The sequence below is a fragment of the Myripristis murdjan genome, chromosome 21 (assembly GCF_902150065.1).
Source record: "Myripristis murdjan chromosome 21, fMyrMur1.1, whole genome shotgun sequence".
In the NCBI taxonomy this organism is placed as follows: Eukaryota; Metazoa; Chordata; class Actinopteri; order Holocentriformes; family Holocentridae; genus Myripristis; species Myripristis murdjan.
The window spans coordinates 26955108-26977428 of record NC_044000.1 but is presented as its reverse complement, the minus strand read 5'-3'; the positions used below and the strand labels follow the sequence as shown (position 1 = coordinate 26977428).

At 44.1% G+C, this 22321-nt stretch overlaps 3 protein-coding genes across 3 annotated transcripts; all 3 read right to left on the bottom strand.

Annotated features, from left to right (window-relative positions):
* Positions 1 to 4190: 4190 nt before the first annotated feature.
* LOC115379495 (trace amine-associated receptor 13c-like) lies at positions 4191 to 5337 on the bottom strand. Its single transcript, XM_030080210.1, has 2 exons — positions 5165 to 5337; positions 4191 to 5010 (listed from the first exon to the last, which is right to left on the bottom strand). Exons 1-2 carry the CDS (start codon positions 5335 to 5337, stop codon positions 4191 to 4193), a joined length of 993 nt encoding a protein of 330 aa, XP_029936070.1.
* A 6366-nt stretch (positions 5338 to 11703) lies between these two features.
* LOC115380267 (trace amine-associated receptor 13c-like) lies at positions 11704 to 12850 on the bottom strand. The gene is made up of 2 exons (XM_030081361.1): positions 12678 to 12850; positions 11704 to 12523 (listed from the first exon to the last, which is right to left on the bottom strand). The coding sequence occupies exons 1-2, from the start codon at positions 12848 to 12850 to the stop codon at positions 11704 to 11706; spliced, it is 993 nt and encodes a 330-aa protein (XP_029937221.1).
* A 7079-nt stretch (positions 12851 to 19929) lies between these two features.
* Positions 19930 to 21074, bottom strand: LOC115380266 (trace amine-associated receptor 13c-like). Its single transcript, XM_030081360.1, has 2 exons — positions 20902 to 21074; positions 19930 to 20749 (listed from the first exon to the last, which is right to left on the bottom strand). Exons 1-2 carry the CDS (start codon positions 21072 to 21074, stop codon positions 19930 to 19932), a joined length of 993 nt encoding a protein of 330 aa, XP_029937220.1.
* Between the last annotated feature and the right edge of the window lie 1247 nt (positions 21075 to 22321).

Below are 22321 nucleotides of genomic sequence, written 5' to 3'. Positions count from 1 at the left end.
TGCCTACCAGTGGCTGTCAGTAGCCAGATATTTTGAAAAGGTACTAGGCCAGGTGGGAATTGTGTCCCATGAGAAAACGTTGATTTGCGAAAGTTATCCTGGTGGTTCTCAAGCTGGTTTTGCTTCCTGATTTTGGTGCTATAACTATTTAAAGCTCATAATAACACTGCTAGTAAAAAAATATTTTCTCATATTATACATTCAATATTTTAAAATGACTATCAAAATAGGCCATTTTCTGGGCTGGATGTGGTCCACAGGCCACCAATTGAATTTTTTTTGTTTCAGTTACACCAGTGCAGGGGCTGTCCACTGGACTCATGCCCATTATTCCAAAACCCTTTTTTAGTTTCCAAAATACATCTTACAATCCACTCAGACATGTCATTGGGGATGTTTCCCCAGAGTCATCAGGTATTTCAGGTCTTGAAACATAAAACACCATCACCTGGGTGACCCAGCCAGGGTTGTTCAGACATGTGAGTGAGTAACACCCCTCCACGGTTCACTGCTCCTCCTTAACCACATCCATCTGGAGGCCTTTTCTGCTGCCTCAGTGCTGTGCTTTACGGCCTGCCTGTTGTGGACACCTATGAAGCCCAGGAGGAGGTATGCCCTGTATAGGGTTGAGCCAGCAAATTCTCTGCAGCAAACATTAATAGGTAGGCATCATCTCCTCCACCCTTGTCTGCAGCAATCGTCTGCTAGGTGGCTCACTTCCACTCTGATGGCTCCTCCATCTGGTCCTCCCAGAGGACTGTGAGATCCAGAATCACCCCCTGTCTTGATATTACTCACAGGAGGACCAGATCTGGTCTCAGTGTTGTCGTTGTAATGGACTCTGAGAAGCAGAGTCTCCCAAGGCCAACCATCAGCTCCCAGTCGTGGGCTGTTGCACTGAGACCTCTCGGTGCCTTTTGCTGTGATCTGGGCTTAACAAAAGGGATGGTCTGTACTGCTGATCTCTGATACTTGGAGTGGGTGATGGCTGAGCAGATGAACTCAGCTACTGTCTTCATCACTTGATTGTGGCACTAATGATAGCGGTCTCTCCTGGGGCTTTCGGGCAGCAGCTGAGGATGTGCTCCAAGGTCCCAGGCCCAGAACACAAGGAGCAAGCAGGAATTTCAGCTTTGTCCCTTCAGTAGAGGTTCACTGGTGTTTGGAGAACACATCAGAAACACAACAGACAAGGAACCTAATATGCTGAGATTCGACTCGCCATAAATCAGACCAAGATAGCCTGTGGTCCAGTTCTTTGTGTTCCACATGTCCAAGCTCCCTGATGTCACATTCCCACCGCTCTTGGCGGCATGCTCCTCATCCATACTTGTTCTTAGTTACTGCTGAACCAGCTGACGTCTAGGTGTACATCCGCTGCTGCTCAAGTCAGGGTGTGTTGCTAGTTTACTTCATAGCCCAGCTTCCCAGCATCCTGTGCTGGAGCCAGGACTCAGCCTGCTCGACAGCAACCTGGGCATTACACTTCCGTCCTGTCCTCACAACAATTCCAGCACCCAATACCTTGGGGTCCCTGGACGCTCTGTACTACAGTATCTCTCTAGTGCCTGTGCCCATGAGGTCCTCCTTACCACTGCTGAATGGGAGTGTGAGTTTGTTCATTTGTCCACACAGGGGAATACTGCTCAAACTCCTGAGGAGCATCATCCACCTATGGAGGTACCGGGTTATCTTCTTCAACAGCCCGTTTGAACTGTTGTTCCAGCAACCTCAGCTCCTGGCAGAACAAACTGATCTTTGTTGCCCTTAGGTTCTTCACATTAGGGGTCTCCCCCCGACATCTTTCCTTAAGACCAAGCCTATATCAGACCAAACCGAGGCTGACAATGATAGTTGTCATGCATTTCACTCTCCTGCCTGCATTCCCTTTAGCTGCTGCTTCCAGGACCTTGCTTATATCTTCATCAAACTGATGTCATACTATCTTCTTGCTGGCTAGAGGCAATTTGAGTGATGACTAACTTGGCCTGAAGGTTTGAGTGCACAGTTGTCTGGAGCAGTGTGGGGTTCTTCCAGGCCAAGAATCAAGCTGTGGATATGGTAAAGTTTATGCCGGGGTTGCCTCAGGTTAAGTTTAGGGTAAACAGGGTGGATGAATTTCTCAGCAGGGATACAAGACTCACCATAATATCAGCAGCCACTGACATCCAGAGCATCTATTTTCAGAGTCAAGGGCTTTTGTTTTCAGGTTAACAGGCTTTCTGACTAACAGGCTAACGAAACAATTTTCATACTATTGGGTTTTCAGAACAATGGGCCGTCTGACCAATGGCATGGCACGTTCCACTGCCAGTGAACTGTATGCTCACACTAGTTAATGCTAAAGCTAGCAAACGCTAATGCTGGCTGACATTAGTTTTTGCTGCAACAACACATCAGGCTGGCAAATGGTTTCGACTCTACGAAGATGCACTTACTTCCTACACAGAAAGCTGCTTGGAAGGGAGTGTTCTTGTCTTTGCCAATTTATTTGGCAACACGACCTTTCATTCTATTGATGCTGTTTGCAGAAATTAGAGATAAATAATACTAAAAAGTGCTTCACATTATATCAAAAGATAGATCAACTCAGACTGATTTTGTTTGGTACTAAAATAATATAGAAAGAATGTGAATCAGGAATCAAGAAGAAGTGAAACCGATAAGCAGAATCGGAACTGTAACCAGAATCAATCAAGTCTAAATGATACCAGCCCTAGGCACTGGTATGCCAGACGGGCTGTAGCTTTGCACTCATGGAAGCAAAAACGGGGTTGTGGGAGGAGTTTCGGGAGGCTACAGAGATAGACTTTCACTTGGGCCTCTCAAAAGCTCTGGCAAACTATCAGGTGACACAGGACAGGTAGGCTGGGTCATGTCCAGGCTCTTCTCAGCAGGGACAGGAAGATGCTGAGAACATAGTCGGACAATGAAAGGAACACTTTGGGAAGCTTACAAACCAGTTAGACACACCCTCAGTGTAGACGACAGGAGCAGAGAATTTGGAGGAATCACCACCCATTTCCCTGGTGGAAGTCTCAACTCTCAATAAACAACAGGAAGAAACAACGTGTGAAAAGATCCAAACAAATAGGGTTACTATATAGACACAAGTGCAAAACCGCAGGTTTGACTCAAGAGAAATCAGCTGATACAAAAGGATGTCACCTGCTCACAGCTTCAGGATGCTTTCAACATCCAATATGACAATAAAAACCCATTTAATGAAAAAATACCAGTTTTAGTTAATCATCCCTTTAGCCCCCTGTGCGTCACTGAGAAATAAAATGGAAAAACGTCATTATAGGCTATGCAAGTGTGCAGTGTAAATAAATCCAGGTTAGATTATTTTTTTTTGTTTGGTATTGGATGGCCTGTCAGAATGAGCCTACACAACCATGTGGTCACTCACCCAACAAAAGGTGGGTGTACCTGCACTCTGCATCCCCTGCAAAATGTGCATACATTTAAGCACAGCTCAACCATGAGTTTACACAACACCCTGGAGGAATGCTAATGAAATACCATCCACCATGGAGAGGGGATAATGGATCAAAAGAGCAAACTAAAGAAAAAAAGACATCGACATTCTTTGTATTTATTTCTCAGTAGGATTCCCTGGCAGCATTTAAGGGAAATTTTTATTCCATAAATAGTGATTGGGGGTGTAAATGTGGGTGACTTAGAACATGCGGGATTGATCAAGACAAATTATTTACTAGTGTGTGTAAGCACATTTGATAAAAACTAAATCGCTCATACTCAGGAACACTAAATGTGAAATTTGGTGTGAACAGAGGGAGACAAAATGTCTGACACAGACACCTGCAGCTTTATTTCATGTTTAGTAGTGCAGCTGAACTGTGGAATAAACAACATAAAATTAGAAGCCAGCTTATTTCTTCTTATTTCTCCTTGCAACAAGATGTTAAAGAATCACAGAGAACAATTATTAGCTAAACCCTCACTAACATGAAGCCAAAGTGTGTTTCCATTTTACCAGTAATCATATTGATGAGCTTTAAAACATATCACAGCTCACCCACTTTACACAAAATTCATTTGCTGTGACTTTTACTCCATATGTTCCTGTGTCTCTGCAAACTTATGTTGGCTCTTTTAATACTGCATGAGAAAATACATTCCCCCCTCATAGAAAAGCCTTTTCATTCAGTCCACAGCTTCTCTCTCTACAGTATGTTGGTCCCACAGGAGCCAGGCTGCAGGATCTGGAGTGTAGCAATCAGTTTCACTGATTTTCTAAACCAGGGATAGAAAAAGGCATAGATCAAAGGGTTTAAACTGGAATTACAATAAAACATCCATAATACAATTTTTAAATGTGAAGCCTGGGTTGAGGTCTCCTGGCCTGCAAAAGAGGCGTAGTAAGATGGACAAAAACAAATAAGAAATACAGCTATGACAATCCCGAGAGTCCTGGCTGCTTTCAGCTCCGATTTCTTAGCAGTTCCAGTCCCTGAAGGCTGCAGAGTGACAGACACAAAGTGGGATCTCATGGCACGAGCCTGAGACACAGCCACCACAAACACTCTCATATACAGAACTATGATCACAGTAATGGGACCAAAAAATGTCAAAACAAGGTCAACAGCTCCTGTGATGTAATTTAGGACCAGTTCACAGTCTCCATGGCAGGAATTATACCTGCCCGGTTGTATCAGGGAATCCTTCAGGAGCACAGTGCTACACAAAACAGAGCAGATCCAACACAGATAAACGCCGACTTTGACTTTCCTCAGAGTGATTTTGGTGGGGTAACACAGAGGGTCACAAATAGCCACATAGCGGTCGACTGATATGAGAACCATGTTTCCTACTGAGGCAGAGGTAACAATGAAGCACAGAAGATAATACATAGCACACACAAGGTCACCCAGAAACCAGCAGTCATAGATGAAGGCAGTTTGACCTGGCATCAGCAGGAGGCCCACAAGGAAGTCTGAGACAGCCAGAGAGAGGACAAAGAGGTTGGTGGGGGTGTGGAGCTGCCTGGAGAAAGAGAATGTCATTAATAATAGAAGTGGGAGGCACACAATCACAACATCATAATTTTCAAAAATCATGCAAAAAAATTACACAAAAAATTTAATGCACTGATGAAAAGCCTAAATTTGGTGAGCTATGCTGAGAAGTTTTTCTCTGCCTGTAGTGAGAGATGGAGATGATGACCAGCAGGTTGAGAGCCACAGTGAGCACAGAGATGGAGGACATCAGGATGTAGAGCAGCACCACTTCAGAGCGAGGATGTGTGTTCTTCCTGCAGGAGGTGTTGAGGAGTTGTGGAAAGCAGTGTTCAGCTCCTTCCAGGGTCTCCATCAGCAGAGAGAGAGAAGAGGAGAAGCTGCTGAGGTCTGGCAGCTCTCTGACCAAAACTATCGTATCTCTTTCTTATCACTCATGTCACTTTTCGTCCCTCCCTTCTTCTCTTCCTGTTCCTCCTCCTTCCTCCTCTCTTTCCCAAGACACTGATGTCCTCACTCTGTCCCCTTCTGTGCATCGTGTTCATCTTCATCGTTGTTTTTCTGTCCTATGTTCCTCATCTTCCTCAAATCCTCCCCCCTCAGAGGAGACAAAACATTAGACCAGTGCTACAGTAACATCAGACACGCATATACTGCTGAACCAAAGCCCCACTTTGGGAATCTGATCACTTGGCAATCCTGCTAAAGCCCACTTACACCAAAAATTTGAAAGCAAATTCAGTCACCATCAAAACTGTAAAAACCTGGACTGACAGTGCACAAGCCAACCTGCACAGATGCCTGGAAGCCACAGACATGAACATTTTTAAGATGGCCACCAACAATATTCATGAATACACAGAGACGGTCAGTGACTACGTAGGGTGGTGCACCTTCATCTGCGTTCCCACCAGAACTGTGCGCATTTATCCGAATCAAAAGCCATGGTTTAATTCGGACATACGCAGGAAAATCAGGAAGAGGTGTGAAGCTTTCAGGTTGGGAGATAGGGAGAAATACAAGAAAGGCCGATATGAGCTACAAAAGACCATAAAAGCTGCAAAGAGGGCACACTCCCAGAAAATTGAAAGTTTCCACCTTAAAAACAGCACACGCAGTATGTGGCAGCGAATCCAGGCAGTCACAAACTATAAGAAAAAGACAGGCAGCATGGACACTTGGGATACCAATCTCCCAGATGGTCTCAATAGCTTTTACGCAAGGTTTGATGAGCAAACCACCGACATCCCCTCAAAATCTCCCTATGATTCTGAAGACACAGCATTCCAGGTGATACACACACAGGTTCTGAAGGCTCTGAAAAAGGTAAACCCCCGCAAGGCAGCGGGACCTGATGGTGTTCCTCCCTGAGCACTCAAGATCTGTGCTGAACAACTAGCAGGTGTGTACACAGACATTTTCAACATGTCACTTTCACTAGCTCTGGTCCCACACATTTTTAAATCCTCTGTAATCATACCAGTCCCCCAAAAAACCAGACACATCCACCCTCAATGACTACAGGTCAGTAGCACTGACATCCATAGCTATGAAACGCCTTGAAAAGCTGGTCCTCTCACACATAAATTCTCTGGTTCCAGACACTTCTGACCCCTTCCAGTTCGCCTACTGCCCCAACAGATCGGTGGATGATGCTGTGACCCTGGCTCTCCACTACTCCCTCCAACACCTGGATCGATATGGAACGTATGTCAGGATGCTGTTTCTGGATTATAGCTCCGCCTTCATCATGATCCGGCCAAGCAAGCTGATGGAGAAACTGACAGACTTTGGTGTCCCGACTCCCACCCATAATTGGATATTGGACTTCCTGATTGAAAGACCACAGGTGGTGAGGATTGGGGGCCGAGTCTCAGCGGAGCTCACAACTAGCACAGCAACGCCACAGGGCTGCTGCCTCAGCCCTAAACTTTTTACTCTGTATACCAACGACTGTCTCCACCCAAAACAACACCGTCATCATAAAATATGCTGACGACACAACCATCCTGGGGCTTATTAAGGGTGGGTGTAATGGCAGACATTGACCACTAGGTGATGCTTTATTTTCTTAGTTTGTTTGAAACTTCCTGTTTTTGGTTTTCTGTTTCCTTTTTGTCATCGTGGAAGTGAACTTGAGATAAAGAATGATGCTGGCAAGCAAAGAGCCTCTAGCATGTGCGCTGTTTCTTTTCCTCATGTGTTGGAAACATAATAAGTTCTCAAGAATTCTTAAGAAATACAAAAGGCTGTGAAGATTATCTACCAAGAAGTTTAATCCCTCATTGATTGGCAAGCAGGCAAAGTGGTATGTTTTATTTTATTTTGTTTGATGGTCGTCACATTTTATTTCTTAAATTATGTGATGTGAAAGAGACTTTATTTATTTTCTTTATGATGTTTGTCTGTCTATATTTTAGTTCTACGGTGTTTACATGATTTTAAGAAGATCTGCCAAGATAATAAACATCTGTAAAAAGAACCGGAGTCTCGCATCTAATCAATGGGCGGCATAGTGGGGATGAGTCTGGCTACAGAAGTCAGGTGGACAACATCATTGCCTATGGTGAGGAGAACGAGCTCATCCTTAATGTGAACAAAACAAGGGAGATAGTGATGGGTTTCCGGAAGAAATCTTCCCCTCTGCAGCCTCTCTTCATTAAAGGGACTGAGTTGGAGAGGGCTGACAGCCACAAGTTTCTGGGTCTGCAGGTATTGGGTTTGCAGAACAATGGGCCGTGTGACTAATGGCATGGCACGTTCCACTGCCAGTGAACTGTATGCTCACACTAGTTAATGCTAAAGCTAGCAAACGCTAATGCTGGCTGACATTAGTTTTTGCTGCAACAACACATCAGGCTGGCAAATGGTTTCGACTCTACGAAGATGCACTTACTTCCTACACAGAAAGCTGCTTGGAAGGGAGTGTTCTTGTCTTTGCCAATTTATTTGGCAACACGACCTTTCATTCTATTGATGCTATTTGCAGCAATTAGAGATAAATAATACTAAAAAGTGCTTCACATTATATCAAAAGATAGATCAACTCGGACTGATTTTGTTTGGTACTAAAATAATATAGAAAGAAAGTGAATCAGGAATCAAGAAGAAGTGAAACCGATAAGCAGAATCGGAACTGTAACCAGAATCAATCAAGTCTAAATGATACCAGCCCTAGGCACTGGTATGCCAGACGGGCTGTAGCTTTGCACTCATGGAAGCAAAAACGGGGTTGTGGGAGGAATTTCGGGAGGCTACAGAGATGGACTTTCAGTTGGGCCTCTCAAAAGCTCTGGCAAACTATCAGGTGACACAGGACAGGTAGGCTGGGTCATGTCCAGGCTCTTCTCAGCAGGGACAGGAAGATGCTGAGAACATAGTCGGATGATGAAAGGAACACTTTGGGAAGCTTACAAACCAGTTAGACACACTCTCGGTGTAGAAGACAGGAGCAGAGAATTTGGAGGAATTGCCACCCATTTCCCTGGTGGAAGTCTCAACTCACAAGGCACCATGTGGATGATTATTCTTCACAAACATCACCGGGTAACTGTACCTATGGATCTCATAACATTTCCTGGCTGAAAACAACTTAATATAGCGTTTGCTGACATTGTAACTTTGTCAGGAAGCTTAACTAAGCAGTCGGTCACTTTTGTTGTGCTGAGTGTGAACACATCTACTGTGTAGATTAACACATTAGACGCAAGCAATAGCCCGAAAGCATTTTTAAAATTTCTTTGCTGTGAAAACTTAATTATTCCTTATTTGTTGGCTTTATTTGATTTTCCCCCCACTGAAATTTAGTGAGACACTTTGAACCTCAGATTCAAGAAGAACAATGAGGGTTCCGCCCTGGCCATGGAACAGGGAACCAGCTCTTCACCCTCACACAGATTCAAGGAGTCATGGGAGTTTGACAGTCCAGTCTACATGTGTTTTGTGGATATGGAGAGGACCTAAGACTGTGTTGCTTTCCAAAACAGCACTCGCTGGTAGATTGGGTAATGCTAGGGTTAACCATGAAACACACAACAAACAACAGGAAGAAACAACGTGTGAAAAGATCCAAACAAATAGGGTTACTATATAGACACAAGTGCAAAACCTCAGGTTTGACTCAGGAGAAATCAGCTGATACAAAAGGACATCAGCTGCTCACAGCTTCAGGATGCTTTCTACATCCAATATGACAATAAAAACTCATTTAATGAAAAAATACCAGTTTTAGTTAATCATCCCTTTAGCCCCCTGTGCGTCACTGAGAAACAAAATGGAAAAACTTCATATAGGCTATGCAAGTGTGCAGTGTAAATAAATCCAGGTTAGATTAATTTTTTTTTTTTTGGTATTGGATGGCCTGTCAGAATGAGCCTACACAACCATGTGGTCACTCACCCAACAAAAGGTGGGTGTACCTGCATTCTGCATCTCCTGCAAAACGTGCATAAATTTAAGCACAGCTCAACCATGAGTTCACACAACACCCTGGAGGAATGCTAATGAAATTCCATCCACCATGGAGAGGGGATAATGGATCAAAAGAGCAAACTAAGAAAAAAAAGACATCGACATTCTTTGTATTTATTTCAATTCAATTCAATTCAATTTTATTTATTTGTATAGCCCAGAAACACAAATACAAATTTGTCTCAAAGGGCTTTACAGAAAAATACAACATCCTCTGTCCTTAGACCCTCACATCGGATGAGGAACAACTCCCTAAAAAACCCCTTTAACAGGGAGAAAAATAGGAAGAAACCTCAGGGGAGCAACAGAGGAGGGATCCCTCCCCAGGACGGACAGACGTGCAATAGATGTTGTAAACACAGATAACAAACAATAAATGTACGGGAATAGATAGGTGGCGGATGAGGGATGATGACGCCAAGGCAAGCTGGATGCACCAGAGCAGCCAGGGACCCGGGCCACACAGCCACCTACACCATGAAGACCTGGATCTAAAATAGACAGCACGCACTCGGACAAACACACATCAACCATTCACACACACTCACACAGAGACAAAGGTGGCACATTAATTATCTGGAGAAGACTAATTGATAATTAGCTCCGTGAGAGCAATAATCTCATAATCTCGTCGGCGGGTGAGTGCTTGGGTTACTTCACTGAGACAGAGAACCAGCCCACCGTACCACTAACTGTCAGCCATAAGTTAGGCCGAAGAGATGAGTTTTTAATCTAGATTTGAAAGAATCAACAGATTCAGATTGCCTGACGTCAGCAGGGAGGTTATTCCATAGCAGCGGGGCACGATAGGAAAAGGCCCGGCCACCTGCTGACTTCTTCTTAATCCTAGGTAAGCAAAGCAGCCCCGCATTTTGAGAGCGGAGAGCCCGCGATGGAATGTAGGGTTTAAGGAGATGTGAAAGATAAGATGGAGCAAACCCATTTAAGATTTTGTAGGTTAACAGAAGCACCTTAAAGTCAGATCTAATATGCACAGGAAGCCAATGAAGGGAGGCCAGAATTGGAGTAATATGATCAAATTTTCTAGTTCTAGTTAAGACCCTAGCTGCAGCATTTTGAACCATCTGGAGACTTTTGGTGCTGGTCTGTGGGAGACCTGAAAACAGAACATTGCAGTAATCAAGTCTGGCTGAAACAAATGCATGAATTAAGGTCTCTGCGTCAGCCATGGACAGGGAAGACCGAATTTGTGCTATATTACGTAAATGAAAATAGGCAGTCTTGGTGATATCCTTAATGTGCCTGTCAAAGGATAAGCAGGGATCAAAAGTAACACCGAGATTACTTTTGATACTTTTGGGATTCCCTGGCAGCATTTAAGGGAAATTTTTATTCCATAAATAGTGATTGGGGGTGTAAATGTGGGTGACTTAGAAGATGTGGGATTGATCAAGACAAATTATTTACTAGTGTGTGTAAGCACATTTGATAAAAACTAAATCGCTCATACTAAGGAACACTGCAAATGTGAAACTTGGTGTGAACAGAGGGAGACAAAATGTCTGACACAGACACCTGCAGCTTTATTTCATGTTTAGTAGTGCAGCTGAACAGTTGGAAAAAACAACATAAAATTAGAAGCCAGCTTATTTCTTCTTATTTCTCGTTGCAACAAGATGTTAAAGAATCACAGAGCACAATGATTAGCTAAACCCTCACTAACATGAAGCCAAAGTGTGTTTCCATTTTACCAGTAATTATACTGATGTGCTTTAAAAACATATCACAGCTCACCCACTTTACACAAAATTCATTTGCTGTGACTTTTACTCCATATGTTCCTGTGTCTCTGCAAACTTATGTTGGCTATTTTAATACTGCATGAGCAAATACATTCTGTTACTAAAATTCTGAGATCACCTCCTGACAAAGGAGACAGACAACGCCCAGTTGAGAAGAAATTTTTACCTGCAAGGAGTGAGTAGCTTACCACGTTGGGCAGCGACCTCTCACTGAGGCACTTGTTCACACATCAACAGTTATCTATTCTATTCTAACAGGAAATGAATCCTTATATGGTAATATTCAACAATACAGCTACAATACAAGGATACAAGGTCATATTACACTCTCACTTGGGTGAAGAGTGGAAAACTACTGTCTACACACTTCTATATAGTGTCATGGAAATAATGGTAATATAATGTAATTTTATAAGATTAAATGCAATTTTTATAACACATTCCCCCCTCATAGAAAAGCTTTTTCAGTCAGTCCACAGCTTCTCTCTCTACAGTATGTTGGTCCCACAGGAGCCAGGCTGCAGGATCTGGAGTGTAACAATCAGTTTCACTGATTTTCTAAACCAGGGATAGAAAAAGGCATAGATCAAAGGGTTTAAACTAGAGTTACAATAAAACATCCATAGTACAATTTTTAAATGTGAAGCCTGAGATGAGGTCTCCTGGCCTGCAAGAGAGGGGGAGTAAGATGGACAAAAACAAATAAGAAATACAGCTATGACAATCCCGAGAATCCTGGCTGCTTTCAGCTCCGATTTCTTAGCAGTTCCAGTCCCTGAAGGCTGCAGAGTGACAGACACAATGTGGGATCTCATGGCATGAGCCTGAGACACAGCCACCACAAACACTCTCATATACAGAACTATGATCACAGTAATGGGACCAAAAAATGTCAAAGCAAGGTCAACAGCTCCTGCAATGTAATTCAGGACCAGTGCACAGTCTCCATGGCAGGAATTATACCTGCCCGGTTGTATCAGGGAATCCTTTTGGATCAGGCTGCTACACAAAACAGAACAGATCCAACACAAACAAACACCGACTTTGACTCTCCACAGAGTGACTTTGGTGGAGTAACACAGAGGGTCACAAATAGCCACATAGCGGTCGACTGATATGAGAACCATGTTTCCTATTGATGCAGTTGTAACAGTGAAGCACAGAAGATAATACATAGCACACACAAGGTCACCCAGAAACCAGCAGTCATGGATGAAGGCAGTTTGACCTGGCATCACCAGGAGGCCCACAAGGAGGTCTGAGACAGCCAGAGAGAGGAGGAAGAGGTTGGTGGGGGTGTGGAGCTGCCTGGAGAAAGAGAATGTCATTAATAATAGAAGTGGGAGGCACACAATCACAACATCATAATTTTCAAAAATCATGCAAAAAAATTACACAAAAAATTTAATGCACTGATGAAAAGCCTAAATTTGGTGAGCTATGCTGAGAAGTTTTTCTCTGCCTGTAGTGGGAGATGGAGATGATGACCAGCAGGTTGAGAGCCACAGTGAGCACAGAGATGGAGGACATCAGGATGTAGAGCAGCACCACTTCAGAGCGAGGATGTGTGTTCTTCCTGCAGGAGGTGTTGAGGAGTTGTGGAAAGCAGTGTTCAGCTCCTTCCAGGGTCTCCATCAGCAGAGAGAGAGAAGAGGAGAAGCTGCTGAGGTCTGGCAGCTCTCTGACCAAAACTATCGTATCTCTTTCTTATCACTCATGTCACTTTTCGTCCCTCCCTTCTTCTCTTCCTGTTCCTCCTTCTCTCTTTCCCAAGACACTGATGTCCCTCCTCTGTCCCCTTCTGTGCATCGTGTTGATCTTCGTTGTTTTTCTGTCCTATGTTCCTCCTCTTCCTCAAATCACACCTCCATCTGCGTTCCCACCAGAACTGTGCGCATTTATCCGAATCAAAAGCCATGGTTTAATTCGGACATATGCAGGAAAATCAGGAAGAGGTGTGAAGCTTTCAGGTTGGGAGATAGGGAGAAATACAAGAAAGGCTGATAGCCTATGAGCTACAAAAGACCATAAAAGCTGCAAAGAGGGCACACTCCCAGAAAATTGAAAGTTTCCACCTTAAAAACAGCACACGCAGTATGTGGCAGCGAATCCAGGCAGTCACAAACTATAAGAAAAAGACAGGCAGCATGGACACTCGGGATACCAATCTCCCAGACTGTCTCAATAGCTTTTACGCAAGGTTTGATGAGCAAACCACCGACATCCCCTCAAAATCTCCCTATGATTCTGAAGACACAGCATTCCAGGTGATACACACACACAGGTTCTGAAGGCTCTGAAAAGGTAAACCCCCGCAAGGCAGCGGGACCTGATGGTGTTCCTCCCTGAGCACTCAGGTTCTGTGCTGAACAACTAGCAGGTGTGTGCACAGACATTTTCAACATGCCACTTTCACTAGCTCTGGTCCCACACATTTTTAAATCCTCTGTAATCATACCAGTCCCCCAAAAAACAGACACATCCACCCTCAGTGACTACAGGTCAGTAGCACTGACATCCATAGCTATGAAACGCCTTGAAAAGCTGGTCCTCTCTCCCATAAATTCTCTGGTTCCAGACACTTCTGACCCCTTCCAGTTCGCCTACTGCCCCAACAGATCGGTGGATGATGCTGTGACCCTGGCTCTCCACTACTCCCTCCAACACCTGGATCGATATGGAACGTATGTCAGGATGCTGTTTCTGGATTATAGCTCCGCCTTCATCATGATCCGGCCAAGCAAGCTGATGGAGAAACTGACAGACTTTGGTGTCCTGACTCCCACCCGTAATTGGATATTGGACTTCCTGACTGAAAGACCACAGGTGGTGAGGACTGGGGGCCGAGTCTCAGCGGAGCTCACAACTAGCACAGCAACGCCACAGGGCTGCTGCCTCAGCCCTAAACTTTTTACTCTGTATACCAACGACTGTCTCCACCCAAAACAACACCGTCATCATAAAATATGCTGACGACACAACCATCCTGGGGCTTATTAAGGGTGGGTGTAATGGCAGACATTGACCACTAGGTGATGCTTTATTTTCTTAGTTTGTTTGAAACTTCCTGTTTTTGGTTTTCTGTTTCCTTTTTGTCATCGTGGAAGTGAACTTGAGATAAAGAATGATGCTGGCAAGCAAAGAGCCTCTAGCATGTGCGCTGTTTCTTTTCCTCATGTGTTGGAAACATAATAAGTTCTCAAGAATTCTTAAGAAATACAAAAGGCTGTGAAGATTATCTACCAAGAAGTTTAATCCCTCATTGATTGGCAAGCAGGCAAAGTGGTATGTTTTATTTTATTTTGTTTGATGGTCGTCACATTTTATTTCTTAAATTATGTGATGTGAAAGAGACTTTATTTATTTTCTTTATGATGTTTGTCTGTCTATATTTTAGTTCTACGGTGTTTACATGATTTTAAGAAGATCTGCCAAGATAATAAACATCTGTAAAAAGAACCGGAGTCTCGCATCTAATCAATGGGCGGCATAGTGGGGATGAGTCTGGCTACAGAAGTCAGGTGGACAACATCATTGCCTATGGTGAGGAGAACGAGCTCATCCTTAATGTGAACAAAACAAGGGAGATAGTGATGGGTTTCCGGAAGAAATCTTCCCCTCTGCAGCCTCTCTTCATTAAAGGGACTGAGTTGGAGAGGGCTGACAGCCACAAGTTTCTGGGTCTGCAGGTAACATCAAACCTGAGCTGGTCAACACACACTGCTGATACAGTGAAAAAGGCCCAAAAACGGATGTACTGCATCAGACTGCTCAGGAAGGCGGGGCTGAGCTGTCATCCTCTCACCCTAGCCTACAAAGGACTAATAGAGAGCATTCTTACTACAGGCATCACCGTATGGTACAGCAACACCACACAGGCAGAGAGAAGAGCTCTCCAGAGAGTCATCAAGATTGCAGAGAGAGCTATTGGGACTAAACTTCCTTCCATGGACACTCTTTACTCACAGCGCTGCAGAAAAAGAGCAGAGAAAATCATGAGAGATACTTCCCACCCCGCTCATCCTCTACTCAAACATAAACAATCAACATACAATCTTAGGCACAACCGAGCAGACAGCATAATCACACACCGAGATCTTGGCAGCTTTATCTGTGTTTTTATTCTTCAGTATTATTTATCTAGATTATTTATTGAATGTCTTCTTTCCTTATTTATTTTTGCCTTGACTTATTCTTTTTAACAAGTCTCTTTTAAACTTTTATTACTCTTATTATTACTCTTATTACTTTTTAACTTAGTCTGACTCCTGGGGGACTCTGCACAAGAATTCCTATTGTACCCAGCTTGTCTGAGCACAAAATGGCGAAGTAAACTTCTTGAATCATGTCAGAAACTGGCCTTGACTGCCCAGAACAACGATCCTGAGACCCTCTGTGTGTACAAGGAAAAACTTCCCAAAAAAGAAAGAAACATTGGGATGGAAAAGTCACACAGGAATCCCCTACCCGGACCGCTGAGCATGCAGTAAGTATTGGGATAAACAGTTAAATGGACAGTAAGATTCCAAATTTCCTGGTTTATTACAAGTGAATGTAAACTACATTGTGCATATAGCCTATATAGTGCATAACTGATTATGTGTGTGTGTTGTGGCAGCTTACCGTGTGTGAGACAATAAGAGCAAACAGGGAATGACCCTGTGATGGTGATGTGCAGATTACAGTTATATCCACAGGTACCAAGAATCCTCCACAGATCATGCACTTTGGGTCACAAAAGAGTATCGACCATTCAGGGTAGGGTCAAACCAATGGTTTTCATTTTCAATTTTACATTTCAGGGTTGACAGAGACATACTTACAGTAATCACTTGCCTACCAGTGGCTGTCAGTAGCCAGATATTTTGAAAATGTACTAGGCCAGGTGGGAATTGTGTCCCATGAGAAAACGTTGATTTGCGAAAGTTATCCTGGTGGTTCTCAAGCTGGTTTTGCTTCCTGATTTTGGTGCTATAACTATTTAAAGCCCATAATAACACTGCTAGTAAAAAAATATTTTCTCATATTATACATTCAATATTTTAAAATGACTATCAAAATAGGCCATTTTCTGGGCTGGATGTGGTCCACAGGCCACCAATTTAATTTTTTTTTGTTTCAGCTACACCCGTGCAGGGGCTGTCCACTGGACTCATGCCCATTATTCCAAAACCCTTTTTTAGTTTCCAAAATACATCTTACAATCCACTCAGACATGTCATTGGGGATGTTTCCCCAGAGTCATCAGGTATATCAGGTCTTGAAACATAAAACACCATCACCTGGGTGACCCAGCCAGGGTTGTTCAGACATGTGAGTGAGTAGCACCCCTCCACGGTTCACTGCTCCTCCTTAACCACAGCCATCTGCAGGCCTTTTCTGCTGCCTCAGTGCTGTGCTTTACGGCCTGCCTGTTGTGGACACCTATGAAGCCCAGGAGGAGATATGCCCTGTATAGGGTTGAGCCAGCAAATTCTCTGCAGCAAACATCAATAGGTAGGCATCATCTCCTCCACCCTTGTCTGCAGCAATCGTCTGCTAGGTGGCTCACTTCCACTCTGATGGCTCCTCCATCTGGTCCTCCCAGAGGACTGTGAGATCCAGAATCACCCCCTGTCTTGATATTACTCACAGGAGGACCAGGTCTGGTCTCAGTGTGGTCGTTGTGATGGACTCTGAGAAGCAGAGTCTCCCAAGGCCAACCATCAGCTCCCAGTCGTGGGCTGTTGCACTGAGACCTCTCGGTGCCTTTTGCTGTGATCTGGGCTTAACAAAAGGGATGGTCTGTACTGTTGATCTCTGATACTTGGAGTGGGTGATGGCTGAGCAGATGAACTCAGCTACTGTCTTCATCACTTGATTGTGGCACTAATGATAGCGGTCTCTCCTGGGGCTTTCGGGCAGCAGCTGAGGATGTGCTCCAAGGTCCCAGGCCCAGAACACAAAGAGCAAGCAGGAATCTCAGCTTTGTCCCTTCAGTAGAGGTTCACTGGAGTTTGGAGAACACATCAGAAACACAATAGACAAGGAACCTAATATGCTGAGATTCGACTCGCCATAAATCAGACCAAGATAGCCTGTGGTCCAGTTCTTTGTGTTCCACATGTCCAAGCTCCCTGATGTCACATTCCCACCGCTCTTGGCGGCATGCTCCTCATCCATACTTGCTCTTAGTTACTGCTGAACCAGCTGACGTCTAGGTGTACATCCACTGCTGCTCAAGTCAGGGTGTGTTGCTAGTTTACTTCATAGCCCAGCTTCTGAGCATCCTGTGCTGGAGCCAGGACTCAGCCTGCTCGACAGCAACCTGGGCATTACACTTCCTTCCTGTCCTCACAACAATTCCAGCACCCAATACCTTGGGGTCCCTGGACTCTCTGTACTACAGTATCTCTCTAGTGCCTGTGCCCATGAGCTCCTGGCAGAACAAACTGATCTTTGTTGCCCTTAGGTTCTTCACATTAGGGGTCTCCCCACAACATCTTTCCTTAAGACCAAACCTATGTCAGACCAAACCGAGGCTGACAATGATAGTTGTCATGCATTTCACTCTCCTGCCTGCATTCCCTTTAGCTGCTGCTTCCAGGACTGTGCTTATATCTTCATCAAACTGATGTCATACTATCTTGTCGCTGGCTAGAGGCAATTTGAGTGATGACTTACTTGGCCTGAAGGTTTGAGTGCACAGTTGTCTGGAGCAGTGTGGGGTTCTTCCAGGCCAAGAATCAAGCTGTGGATTTGATAAAGTTTATGCAGGGGCTGCCTCAGGTTAAGTTTAGGGTAAACAGGGTGGATGAATTTCTCAGCAGGGATACAAGACTCGCCATAATATCAGCAGCCACTGAACTCCAAAGCATCTATTTTCAGAGTCAAGGGCTTTTGTTTTCAGGTTAACAGACTTTCTGACTAACAGGCTAACAAAACAATTTTCAGATTATTGGGTTTTCAGAACAATGGGCCGTCTGACCAATGGCATGGCATGTTCCACTGCCAGGGAACTGTATGCTCACACTAGATAATGTTAAAGCTAGCAAACACTAATGCTGGCTGACATCAGTTTTTGCTGCAACAACACATCAGGCTGGCAAATCATGTGATGCTACTCCCAGGGCTGGTTTTGACTCTATGAAGATGCACTTACTTCCTACACAGAAAGCGGTTTGGAAGGGAGTGTTCTTGTCTTTGCCAATTTTTTTTGGCAACATGACCTTTCATTCTATTGATGCTGTTTGCAGCAATTAGAGATAAATAATACTAAAAAGTGCTTCACATTATATCAAAAGATAGATCAACTCGGACTGATTTTGTTTGGTACTAAAATAATATAGAAAGAATCTGAATCAAGAATCAAGAAGAAGTGAAACCGATGAGCAGAATCGGAACGGTAACCGGAATCAATCAAGTCTAAATGATACCAGCCCTAGGCAGTGGTATGCCACACGGGCTGTAGCTTTGCACTCATGGAAGAAAAAACAGAGGTGTAGGAGGAATTTCGGGATGCTACAGAGATGGACTTTCAGTTGGGCCTCTCAAAAGCTCTGGAAAACTATCAGGTGACACAGGACAGGTAGGCTGGGTCATGTCCAGGCTCTTCTCAGCAGGGACAGGAAGATGCTGAGAACATAGTCGGACAATGAAAGGAACACTTTGGGAAGCTTACAAACCAGTTAGACACTGCAGGTTTGACTCAGCTTCTCACAGCTTCAGGATGCTTTCTACATCCAATATGAAAATAAAAACTAATTTAATGAAAAAATACCAGTTTTAGTTAATCAGCCCTTTAGCCTCCTGAGCGTCACTGAGAAATAAAATGGAAAAACGTCATTACAGGCTATGCAAGTGTGCAGTGTAAATAAATCCAGGTTAGATTAATTTTTTGTTTGGTATTGGATGGCCTGTCAGAATGAGCCTACACAACCATGTGGTCACTCACCCAACAAAAGGTGGGTGTACCTGCACTCTGCATCCCCTGCAAAATGTGCATACATTTAAGCACAGCTCAACCATGAGTTCACACAACACCCTGGATGAATGCTAATGAAATACCATCCACCATGGAGAGGGGATAGTGGACCAAAAGAGCAAACTAAAGAAAAAAAGATATCGACATTCTTTGTTTTTATTTCTCAGTGGGATTCCCTGGCAGCATTTAAGGGAAATTTTTATTCCATAAATAGTGATTGGGGGTGTAAATGTGGGTGACTTAGAACATGCGGGATTGATCAAGACAAATTATTTACTAGTGTGTGTGAGCACATTTTATAAAAACTAAATCGCTCATACTCAGGAACACTGTAAATGTGAAATTTGGTGTGGACAGAGGGAGACAAAATGTCTGACACAGACACCTGCAGCTTTATTTCATGTTTAGTAGTGCAGCTGAACAGTTGGAATAAACAACATAAAATTAGAAGCCAGCTTATTTCTTCTTATTACTCCTTGCAACAAAATGTTAAAGAATCACAGAGAACAATGATTAGCTAAACCCTCACTAACATGAAGCCAAAGTGTGTTTCCGTTTTACTAGTAATCATATTGATGAGCTTTAAAACATATCACAGCTCACCCACTTTACACAAAATTCATTTGCTGTGACTTTTACTCCATATGTTCCTGTGTCTCTGCAAACTTATGTTGGCTCTTTTAATATTGCATGAGCAAATACATTCCCCCCTCATAGAAAAGCTTTTTCAGTCAGTCCACAGCCTCTCTCTCTACAGTATGTTGGTCCCACAGGAGCCAGGCTGCAGGATCTGGAGTGTAACAATCAGTTTCACTGATTTTCTAAACCAGGGATAGAAAAAGGCATAGATCAAAGGGTTTAAACTAGAGTTACAATAAAACATCCATAGTACAATTTTTAAATATGAAGCCTGGGTTGAGGTCTCCTGGCCTGCAAGAGAGGGGTAGTAAGATGGACAAAAACAAATAAGAAATACAGCTATGACAATCCCGAGAGTCCTGGCTGCTTTCAGCTCCGATTTCTTAGCAGTTCCAGTCCCTGAAGGCTGCAGAGTGACAGACACAAAGTGGGATCTCATGGAACGAGCCTGAGACACAGCCACCACAAACACTCTCATGTACAGAACTATGATCACAGTAATGGGACCAATAAATGTCAGAACAAGGTCAACAGCTCCTGTGATGTAATTTAGGACCAGCGCACAGTCTCCATGGCAGGAATTATACCTGCCCGGTTGTATCAGGGAATCCTTTTGGATCAGGCTGCTACACAAAACAGAACAGATCCAACACAAACAAACACCAACTTTGACTCTCCTCAGAGTGATTTTGGTGGGGTAACACAGAGGGTCACAAATCGCCACATAGCGGTCGACTGATATGAGAACCATGTTTCCTATTGATGCAGTTGTAACAGTGAAGCACAGAAGATAATACATAGCACACACAAGGTCACCCAGAAACCAGCAGTCATGGATGAAGGCAGTTTGACCTGGCATCAGCAGGAGGCCCACAAGGAGGTCTGAGACAGCCAGAGAGAGGACAAAGAGGTTGGTGGGGGTGTGGAGCTGCCTGGAGAAAGAATGTCATTAATAATAGAAGTGGGAGGCACACAATCACAACATCATAATTTTCAAAAATTATGCAAAAAAATTACACAAAAAATTTAATGCACTGATGAAAAGCCTAAATTTGGTGAGCTATGCTGAGAAGTTTTTCTCTGCCTGTAGTGGGAGATGGAGATGATGACCAGCAGGTTGAGAGCCACAGTGAGCACAGAGATGGAGGACATCAGGATGTAAAGCAGCACCACTTCAGAGCGAGGATGTGTGTTCTTCCTGCAGGAGGCGTTGAGGAGGTGTGGAAAGCAGAGTTCAGCTCCTTCCAGGGTCTCCATCACCAGAGAGAGAGAAGAGGAGGAGCTGCTGAGGTCTGGCAGCTCTCTGACCAAAACTGTCGTATCTGTTTCTTATCACTCATGTCACTTTTCGTCCCTCCCTTCTTCTCTTCCTGTTCCTCCTCCTCTCTTTCCCAAGACACTGATGTCCCTCCTCTGTCCCCTTCTGTGCATCGTGTTGATCTTCGTTGTTTTTCTGTCCTATGTTCCTCATCTTCCTCAAATCACACCTCCATCTGCGTTCCCACCAGAACTGTGCGCATTTATCCGAATCAAAAGCCATGGTTTAATTCGGACATACGCAGGAAAATCAGGAAGAGGTGTGAAGCTTTCAGGTTGGGAGATAGGGAGGAATACAAGAAACCCGATATGAGCTACAAAAGACCATAAAAGCTGCAAAGTGGGCACACTCCCAGAAAATTGAAAGTTTCTCCCTTAAAAACAGCACACGCAGTATGTGGCAGGGAATCCAGGCAGTCACAAACTATAAGAAAAAGACAGGGAGCATGGACACTCAGGATACCAATCTCCCAGATTGTCTCAATAGCTTTTACGCAAGGTTTGATGAGCAAACCACCGATATCCCCTCAAAATCTCCCTATGATTCCGAAGACACAGCATTCCAGGTGACACACACACAGGTTCTGAAGGCTCTAAAGAAGGTAAACCCCCGCAAGGCAGCGGGACCTGATGGTGTTCCTCCCTGAGCACTCAGGGTCTGTATAGGTATAATGCAGCTGGACGCTGAGTACCTCATTCAGAATGATTTTGCTGTTCCCAGTTCCAGTGCATGGAGTTCTCTATAATACTAATAGTGGCAAAATCTAATCAAACCTCTCACTTTTATAATGATTACAGAAAGTTTAATGCCATCACTAAACCAGACTCTTTTCCGCTACCTTGGAATGAGGATTGTGTTGATCATGTTGGCTTTGCAAAATTTGTCACGAAACTTGAACTACTTCAAGGTTACTTGCAGGTGTCACTGACTCCTTGTGCCAATGAGATGTCTGCATTTGTGACACCAGATCATTTTTTGCAGTACACCATGATGCCTTTTGGCCTCAGGAATGCTCCCACTACATTCCAGCAGCTTATATCCAAGCTGCTCTCTGGTGTTCCGAACTGCAAGCATATCTAGACCAGTGTTTCCCAACCGGGGTACGCGTACCCCTAGGGGTACGCGAGCACATTGCAGGGGGTACGTGGAAACAGGCGGAAATCCCAGGGGGGTCGGGGGGGACAAG